Source organism: Rhipicephalus microplus, unplaced genomic scaffold (assembly GCF_043290135.1).
Source record: "Rhipicephalus microplus isolate Deutch F79 unplaced genomic scaffold, USDA_Rmic scaffold_18, whole genome shotgun sequence".
NCBI classification, from domain to species: Eukaryota; Metazoa; Arthropoda; class Arachnida; order Ixodida; family Ixodidae; genus Rhipicephalus; species Rhipicephalus microplus.
The window spans coordinates 6,644,639-6,654,574 of record NW_027464591.1 but is presented as its reverse complement, the minus strand read 5'-3'; the positions used below and the strand labels follow the sequence as shown (position 1 = coordinate 6,654,574).

The window sequence follows — 9,936 nt, the reverse complement described above, 5'->3', positions numbered from 1 at the left end:
CGTTGCTGGGACTGTTACGTCCGCGAATAAATGAATGGACATCAGCAGTTGCTCCTGCAGCGTTCTCATTGAACAGGGCTCAATGGTGGCCCATATCACAAATGCCTCGCTGTCGAATGTTTTCCTTTCTTCCACCACAGAGCCAAGACATTTGAAACTGCTTCGAAACAAGCACAGGAGACGGGGTCCTGTCTCGTGTGGTTGTGACGGTGCATTCGTCACTTCGTTGAGGAGCATTGTTGCCGACAGGTAATTTACGATGACGCCAACAAAGTTTGCATGAATCCCCGCCCTTGAAATATCACGAAGGATTTTGATTCCTCATGTCATACCTTTTCTCGATTTCAACTAGTTGATTAAAATGTCGATTTAGGTGCAAGAACTAGAAATTATTGCTTGGTTCTATTCCCCACACGATCTTTCGTTCTACTTATATCGACAATGTATCATGTAAGTGGCAGGTCATATAATTGTGCCATCTGAGCGATATGTTTCAGCGCGGCTGGAACTGCGATAGGTGGCAAATTGAAATGGCGGTAAATTGAGCTTACATAAAATGGCCGCATCTGCTCTATTCAGACGAAAGAGCTGTGTTGCTATAACCTGTTATTTACTGTATCGTTAATCAGCGAAGACCGATTCGAAGCAGTCAACCGACTGCACGAGCGAACACCCGTTTATGGCGCAGAACGGCGACCCCAGTCGACAACTTTGTGGAACTTGAGCGTTCGAAGCAAAGAAGGTGTATTCACCATTCTACTTTGAAGGACTACGCCGGAGAACCGGGAAGTAAGCCACACCATCGAGCAGTTTCTTGTTACATACAAGTGCATATGTCAGCTCACGTGATGAGGAGCGTGCTTAGAGCCACCACTGCTGAATATCGCATCGGCAGATTTCTAAAGGCCAGCGTGAAAGGCTGAAAGCACATGCGTAACGCGTTCCAGACTACTCGGCGCAGCTTATGAACACTTATAAACGTCCACGCAAAAAGTGAAAAGTAAGAGAATCAACTATTTTCAATACGGCAGCATATTGTTTGCCATTGGTACTTTGGCATTTAAAACTGTCTGTGTGCCATAAGATCACCTGCCTCTTACATGGCGTCACTAATCTGAAAGGTCGCGGTGTTTATTAAAGCATGGAGTATAAACAGGGCATTCACGAGCTTTACAATAAAACTTTTGGGGGTAGTTGGAGAGAATATTTTTTTGAATATTATTCAAGTAAACTATCCGCCGGTCACATTATCAACGGTTACTTATAGCAGCTACCGAGATGAAATAACGTGAGCGTAATAAAATATTTTCACTTGCAGCATCAAGGTGTTTAGTGTGAGCTCATCCTTGCCGAGAGAGAGAGGCAGAGGAACAGAGAAATAAGCAGCGCTGCACGCTGTGTGCTTCTTTGCTGTCAAAGTTGCATTTCTAGCTGCAAACGACCATTCGAGTTGGATGAAAACCTACCAGCCCGACTCAATTAAGCCTCCATAGGGCTAAAAACCATACTCTTTCACCTTCCCCTTGGTCCGGTGGGTCAAGTTGAAGGGCAAGCCTAAATGCTGAGCTTCCCACTGCGCTCGAGTCCACTGCTTTGTTCGTCGCCACTTTGCAAGCTGCTGCCACCGCTCCAAGTTACCATAAGCAAGGCTGATTAGGTTTATTGGAGACTAAAGTGGAAACCTCTTTTGGCACTTCTAGATAACACTGGAACATTACAGAGGATCCGTAACATTAATCAGCTCACAGCAGCTTCGACAAAGCAGCGTTGATGAAATCTATTCTTGATCAAAGAAAATAATTTTCCTGAAGCATAGCGAGTTGACCAGTCCATAAAAAGTTAGCTTGTTCGCATCCGCAACTGCATCAGCCAGTCACGGCTAAACAAAAGTGTGGACAAGTTATGCAATGTTATTTGGCCCCTATTCAGCGCTGGCCTGCTCTGTATTGCTACAGCACAAGGCGCGAAAGTGCCCCTTAGGGAGCCCGCACCGCAAGAGTCTACAAGAAAAATCGTCAAAGCAAAAATGTTGGAGAAATTTCACTATGCTGTAATATTCCCTCGTAATAACATAATTCCGTGAATACTGTGGTGAAGGAAAACTCCGTCTCAATTGTTGCTTTCCCCAGCATGCAGCCAACAGTGACCACTGTCGAAATTGGGGGGTGGGGGGTCGCCCCCCCCCTAACGTATCTCAGTGGCGGGCTCGCGCCCCCTTTGCCTCCCCCCCCCCCCGGCTGGTACGCCTATGACTCCATATAATCCACAGATCATTACATTACATCTGTGTCTGGCACAAATAGTGGTGGCAAGAACTCGCCGCTCCAGTCGCAGTCTCGCAGAGCGAAACGAAAATCACGGACCATGTGAAACGAAATTACCATTAGCGGCGGTTGCGAACAGAGCGAATGAAGCGAACAGGACAATTTTTTTCGCTGCAATCGCGGCATGGGAAACAGCCAGAACGCGCGGCAACGGGTGTAGAATCAAATGTTAAGTGGTGATCGTCTCTATAGACGTTCAGAAAGGGTGAAGTGCCTTCCTAGAAACATTGCCGACGACGCAGCCATCGACGTGCGTATAAAGCGAAAGCTGAGAAACAAGCCCTCATACAACTCGGGCCTAGTCCAGAAACAAAACATTCACGCGTGGTTGAAGCACCACAAGACTCACCCCGCTACAAATGCCTAGATATATAAGAGCTCGCATACCGCTCGCCATTGCCAACTTCAGGCTAGATGCCACCGAAGAGCTATAGGCCGTATACATTTCGCAGACCAGAAAATAAAAATAATGAAGGCAGAACAGAATGCAGAACTCAACACAATTAACAAACAATTTGTGACCAACAATACATTATATATAAGTATATATATATATATATATATATATATATATATATATATATATATATATATATATATATGTATGTATGTATGTATGTATATATACCACACACGTGCGTTGTCACTCATTTACATGTGTGAGTGGGCCACCCACTTGTCAGGATTCACTTCGCGGATTTCTTACTCGATTGTTTGCTGTAACGTTTATCCCTCCATGGAAGAAGAAATTCGGCCAGAACCATTTGCTTACTCACGATGCCTGTTCGTGTGAAGCGCATTGTTATGGGGGAGCCGTCCTTAACGGAACAACTGCCGAGCAGAAAATTGGCCCAACTGAAGGCGTTTTATCTCGCTCTCTTTGCAACGTGTCATATAGCGATGATGCATACACAGGTTGCCGATAACGCACGCCACAGTTAAAGATTTCAATGGCTGTACGATATTAGCATTGAATAAATCCACTAACTCCGAGTGGGCGTCAAAGCAGAAGCCAAGGTAACAGCTGGTCAGCTATACGACATTGCGTTCTCTTTCGGTAAGATAGTAAGTAAACTTGCGAGATTGTGCATAATTTAGGGGAATTTTGAGCGCGAAGAACGACATTCCCAATACTAGATGGCAGGAGCGGCATTGTACTAGCGCCCGTCACGTCACCTCGTCTTGTGAATATCGTTCTTTGAACTTAAAAAAATCGACTTCGGTAAGATGCCTGCAACAGCAATATGTAGTAATAAGACGTTATTCCGAGGTTGTTACAGCATGAAGATGCCAATGCGAGCTCGATTGTTTCGCAGAGTGCAACAATGTCGTAAGACCAGCCTCGTTACATACCTAAGCAGTTGGTGCTTCAAACAAAATGACGAGGTCAAAAAAAGTAAGACGAGAATTTAGAACCGCAACTTACCGCTATAGAGGAACCGGGCGCAGCATCTCCGACACCTTCTAGCACGAAACTAATGACGATGAAGCTATGGCCTACGATTACACAACCACTGCTTTTGCTACTATAGCTGGCTTCCCCATCGAAGATGTTCACCAAGAGCCGAAACACACTGCTACATTTACAGCAAGCTGTTTCACAAGACCGTACTCGTCGCATAAGGACGAAAGAAATACCGCCAGTGAATCTCAGCGCATCAGCTATCTGTCCAAGAAAAAGCCGCCACCACACTGACGTCACAGTATAGAGGTTGTCGTTGATTGGATCATCCGAGATGGCGGTGGCGTAATGTGGCTGACCGATGCAGCGATGCGCACACCGGCTATCAAGCCATGGTTATCGCACACCAGGGAGATAAGGCAGTATTTGCAGTTCATGCATGCCTTGCACTGCGAGACGTTCGTTTTCGATGACATTGTTACTTAATCAAAATTTCCCGCGTGTGGCTGCCTCACTTGCGCGGCATTTTGCCACGCTGCCAACGCTGCTAGGACGAATGACCAGGGGCTCGATTCTCGCAGTGTCCAGTTCGTTGTCCACTTAGACGGAGCGTATTCAATTACGCAAGACAAAAAACGGTGGCTCGTGATGTCATGGCGCTCTTGACCACGTTTGCGCCTCAAAGCCGCCAGCACATTCCCAGCGTAAAAAGAAATTAAATGGACGAAATGTAAATCATCGGGACTCTTCAACTAACTTGAGAAGTCTGGACGTGCGTATTAACGTGTTGATATGTTTGAAGAGCGACGCAGGGGATGCGTAACCACCTTCCAGTGGCGTCAGGTGGGTGGGCGTAAAACCCGATTGATGGGCTAATGTTATTACAACTCATGCACGGCGTCAGAGATGTGCGTTGAAAAGCAAAACGCATTCCGTCTTTCTCGTTTGTGTCGAGAGTTGTGAAAGCTGCGTGGTGCCAAAAATGACGTTGCGGAAGAAAGACCCAACAGGTAGCGCACCACTTGCCAGCTCCAGCCAATGATTGGAGACCGAATAGGACATGTCCATCAAGTGGACACCACGAGAATAGCTCCCCAGTGGTATGACTCATTGACGCCGACGCTTCCCGCGCTTATCTCGCCGAAGTGGCAAAGTCGCCGAATATGATCGTCTCAAGACTGCGGAACAATTATCACGCTCGGTGCCATTCCGCTGGCGCTGTCGTGAAAGGAAGTGACAGATCAGCTGGGAGCCCCGGCAGTGAAATCATGAGGGGACAGAGCGAGTACCAACCACAAACATCGATTATATGTCACTGCATCGATGTTAGTTGCGTACGCTCGCTATTTTCATCACTAAACCCACACGGGGATAGCGTAAGACGCGAAAAACGCTAATGGAAAGCTTTGCGTAGCCTGTTTTACAGCTCAGTATTTTTTGTCACAAGGTAAAGAACCAATTCATGGGGAGAATACAGAGGGAATGATCTTCCTATGAGAAACAGAATGACAAAACAGATGCCTATATGAAATGCTGCAGATGTCTGATGTCTGGAAATGTCTGTAAATGCCTGATATGCTACTCCCGGTGTCTAATAGTTATCATTATACATATATATTACGGCTCTCTGGGGAATAATAATGGCGGTATGGCTACTTCGAGCGTGCAGTGCAGTTGAATCTAACATTCCCATTTATTGATACGTGAAAAACTTTAGTTTCGTAATTTTACTCGTACCAGATAGAGACAGTAAAAAAGATAATTTTCGAAATTAGTCAGTGACTTGAGTACACAGAGGGATCACGGGTAATTTCTGTACTCAGTGATGCAACAGCGAACAGCTTTTGTTGCCATGACATCAGGGCTTTGAGAAAGACCAAACGTGCAACCATGACTACAGGAATATCATAACATTTATTTACACTACGCTTTTAAAGATCTTCCGGGCGGTGCCAAAATCACAGAATATCTAACATTTGACAAGAAAGAGGTATCACGAGCCCATGTGGAAAACGTGCACAGTCGCAGAACGGCTATCGTCTTTGACATAAGAGAACGCACTCGACGTCTTCTGTCATTCTTGACGGTAGCAAAGCTTACGTCAATTCGCCGAAGAAAGGAAGAGTTCAAAAGCCACAGGAGCAGTGCTGAAAAACAATCGGAAAAATAGAAAAATGCTTATTAGAGACCCCCGTTCACCATTCACCCCAACTTTTTTTTTTCAACTTGTAATACGGCTAAAGTACTAATTAGTGTACATGGTCGCGGAAATGCAAAGGGCAAAGTAAACTGTGAAGGCTATGTTACATCGATTGAAGACTGGTTTCGACTAACAAAGTTAGATAATTTTGTGGCCGACAACAAAATAAGGAAAATAGGTGAGCGCCACTTCTTTTTATTGGCAGGTAGCTTTGAACTGAACGTTTACAAATACTCAGTACCCTGTCAATACACAGCCTCAATCACTGTCACCTATGTTCTTCCAAAACAACTTTTTATCAGGCGTTCTGGTTGAGCAGTCTTTGCGATAAAATCAGCTTAGGCTACGTTATGCTACTCACAACCCTATAAAGCGAACAACTGAGGAACGGGATTGATAAATTGATATGTGGGGTTCAACGTCTCAAATCCTCTATATGATTATTAGAGACGCCATAGTGAAGGGCTCCGGAAATTTCGACCACCTGGGGTTCTTTAACGTGCAACCAAATCTGAACACAAACGCCTACAACATTTGCGCCTCCATCGGAAATGCAGCCGCCGCAGCCGGGATTGGATCGCACGATCTGCGGGTCAGCAGCCGAGTACCTAAGCCACTAGACCACCGCGGCGGGGCACTGAGGCACGGGAGTATAAAGTAAGTTAAATCTAGATTACTGAGCTCGGACTGATGTCAGGAAACAGTCAGCAGTATAAAAAATACGACAGCAGGGCAGTAAAATATAAACCCACTACTACCACACTCATATAAACTGTTAGCCCGCGTGCGCCATAGAAGTCAAAGGCAAATACATGTATGCGGAAGAATCTCTGTAAAAGTGCATGAGGGTACATTTATGCGCAAAAGTTTTGTATTTTGTCGTTTTTTTTTTCATTTTCCACCTTTCATTATATTGCCTTGTAGCGAACTAATTTTGGTCATATTGCTTCTTGTTTTACATTATTGTTTAACATTCATTATTAGTATTTTGTTATGTCCTACATTGTTTTTGTACATGCTCATGAATATATTGTACATGTATACATTTTATCTGCTGACAATATGATCCATTTCATAGCCACTAGTTGTAAGCAGGATGTCAAAAATTACATATTGACAAATATGTACTTACAGAAAAGAAATCTGGTGAAGAGACACATAGAGCAAAGGAGAAAGACGTGGTATCACTAGGGAAAGGGCAACTGCTTTCTAGCCGTAGTATCCATGGCCTCCATATCCACCGTGTCCGTAGGCAGGCACTGTCTTTCCGTGAGCCGAGTGATATGGAGCGGCGGCCGGCAGGCTGCTCTTTGTTCCGGGCTCGTTGGTCTTCACCATGGCTCGGAAGCCCCACTTGTCGGCCACGTAGTGCACCTGCCTGTGGCGGCCATCGATGTCGCCCAGGTAGTACGAGCCGTGCACGGGGCCGTACGCCGCGCCGGTCTCGTGGCGGCCGTTGACGGCGCCGTAGCCGTTGACGATGTCGTAGCCAAAGCTGTAGTGGCCGTGGTCCTGCGATGATGAAATAGTGAAACACGGCACATTTTTGGCTGATTTATTATTATCGCCTCTCGGTGGCACTCATGCAGCGTTAAGCCTTATTACTGACAGTATACAACAGTAGCGATGCTTCCAAGGCCACTTTGCTGTGTTCTCATCGCTGATTGATTTGATTGATTGATATGTGGGGTTTAACGTCCCAAAACCACTATATGATTATGAGAAACGTCGTAGTGGAGGGCTCCGGAAGTTTCGACCACCTGGGGTTCTTTAACGTGCACCCAAATCTGAGTACACGGGCCTACAACATTTCCTTCCGCCTCCATCGAAAATGCAGCCGCCGCAGCCGGGATTCGATCCCGCGACCTGCGGGCCAGCAGCCGAGTACCTTAGCCACTAGACCACCACGGCGGGGCAGTGTGTTCTCATCGCTCCTTTTTCATTCTGCCAATATGACCATTGGAAGCATACCTGTCGATGATATAATGGAGACCAACTTAACATGTGGAATATGCCCAAGTGCGGTTAATGGTCTGAGTACAACAAAAAGTTTCTACAGAACAAGGATTTTGTGGATTCTGCGTTCCCCGAAAACCACTGCCAATGCATCTCTTCCTGCGGACTCCACTTGGCCTGTGGAGTCCGCAGAAAGAGACATGGATCAGCGATGGTCGATACCAACAAGACCACCATAGACACAACTGACACAGTTTGGCCTCCGTTGTCAAAGTTGCAGTGCCATGCCAATTTACAGCGCACTACGACATTGCCAGAAGACAAACCTATAGCCTAATAGTTCTTCACTCACTGCTCGGCACACTTCAAGTGTTCGTTGGCCGGCTGAAATCCCCACACACTGAGGCCGTACCACGGGTACTGGAAGTTCTACGTCCAGTGGTTGCAAGCCTTCAATAGGCGTCATGAACCGACGACCTACGGTGGAACAGGATGATCCTGAAGTTCTGCGTCCACTACTATCGGACGCATTGATCTAGTTTAAGCTCGCCTGTTTTTTTTTTTTTTTCTATGTCTCTCTTTTCATCCCTCAAACCCCTTTCCTTTGTGTAGGACAGCAAACCGCACGCTCAGCTGGTTGACGTTCCTGCCTTTCCTTCGTCTACCTCCTCATCTTCTTTTCACCCCTTTCAAACACTAACGTCTTGCTCATGGGTAAGCCAATTAAGGTGTTGAGCAATGTCTCTGAGGATACAGCACGAACAAGTACACATGTCCGACGATGCTGGCTTATGTGTAAGGAATGGCACTGGAAAAGTGACGTATTCATAGTGTCTGGGCTAGCTTCTTCACATTCAGTGTTGCGACTAGAAAAAGCCATTGGAACGTGAACGAACAGGACAGAAATTTATAATCTGTCCTATTTGTTCCGTTGTCCCATTGTCTGCATGTTTTGAATACACAGGGAGACCGCACGCCACCCGGATAATCCCACGTGGGGACAGTCAAGCCCTAAAAAGCTTTAAGCATCAATAGCATCAATATAAACCAACGTCAACAGAGGACGCAAACAGAACAGACACTCCTATTAGTCTCTAAGGTTGAACGTCCCTCAAGGTGTACTACCGCTAGAGCCGTAGACTTGACCATGAAACGCGATCACAAAGTAGTTTAAAATAATCTTCGAAAATTTGCAGATGAGCAACGTTTGGCAACGTCATAATACCACGGCTGCAAACTAAAGGCAAAAGTGGAAAATATATATCGAGTCAGGCTACATAGTACAATACTGGACATTTTTTTTTTTTTGAAACTGTTCCTCTTTACCGTAGCACTGGCGTACTGATATACCCCAGCGAGCTGCTGACAAAATAAATTGCACGAGCTGCACCGGCAATACCCACGTTTTGTTTCCTGTACGTCTTGCTGGAACCGCCGTGGTGTCCATATCCTCCGTAACCTCCGGCAAGTACCGCGGTCGAGATAACCAGCAGCAGGGTCACCTGCAAAGTGGCATGAAATTGACAATCAGTAAACTACGCTGGGTTGCTTTGATATTTCCTCTAAGGAATGAGAGGCCGCTAGAATGGTTTACCATATCGTAGTGATGGGATCGTAGTTATATGATCGGCTTTATATGTAGAGCAGGCAATGAAAAGGCAATGTTAGTACACGCCTTGTTGATTTTATGCTTGACTAGTGTCGTGGCTAAGCCAAAGGCATACTGATTCTACCGATGACCAAGACGGTAATACTTCAATGAGAGAGGGGCTGAGGCGTGCGAAATACATCAACACCCGTACACTTGGACTCATATGCGCGTTAAATAAACACAGGAGACCACCATAAATAAGCAGTCTCTCACAACGGCGCGCCTAGTAACTACACCGGCAATTCAATCTCCCTTTCACAGGCGCTACGGATAGGGCGTTTTTCGGTGATCTCAGAAGCTACGACACTCGTTACAGCTTCAAATGCCGCCTGTTCCACGGCCACCCCGGCTTCGTCCCTTGGGCGACCAACTCACCTGGGCAATCATGTCGGCGGATACGAGT

General features: G+C 46.1%; 1 protein-coding gene across 1 annotated transcript; it reads right to left on the bottom strand.

Moving 5' to 3' along the window:
* Positions 1 to 5,621: 5,621 nt before the first annotated feature.
* LOC119178324 (adult-specific rigid cuticular protein 15.7) lies at positions 5,622 to 9,936 on the bottom strand. The gene is made up of 4 exons (XM_037429511.2): positions 9,909 to 9,936; positions 9,286 to 9,384; positions 7,059 to 7,438; positions 5,622 to 5,873 (listed from the first exon to the last, which is right to left on the bottom strand). The coding sequence occupies exons 1-3, from the start codon at positions 9,918 to 9,920 to the stop codon at positions 7,136 to 7,138; spliced, it is 414 nt and encodes a 137-aa protein (XP_037285408.2). The 5' UTR covers positions 9,921 to 9,936; the 3' UTR covers positions 5,622 to 5,873; positions 7,059 to 7,135.

Coding starts and splice junctions, on each gene's coding strand:
- LOC119178324 (XM_037429511.2), bottom strand. Junction 7,439..9,285: donor AGACGTACAGGAAACAAAAC/GTGGGTATTGCC, acceptor TCATCATCGCAG/GACCACGGCCACTACAGCTT.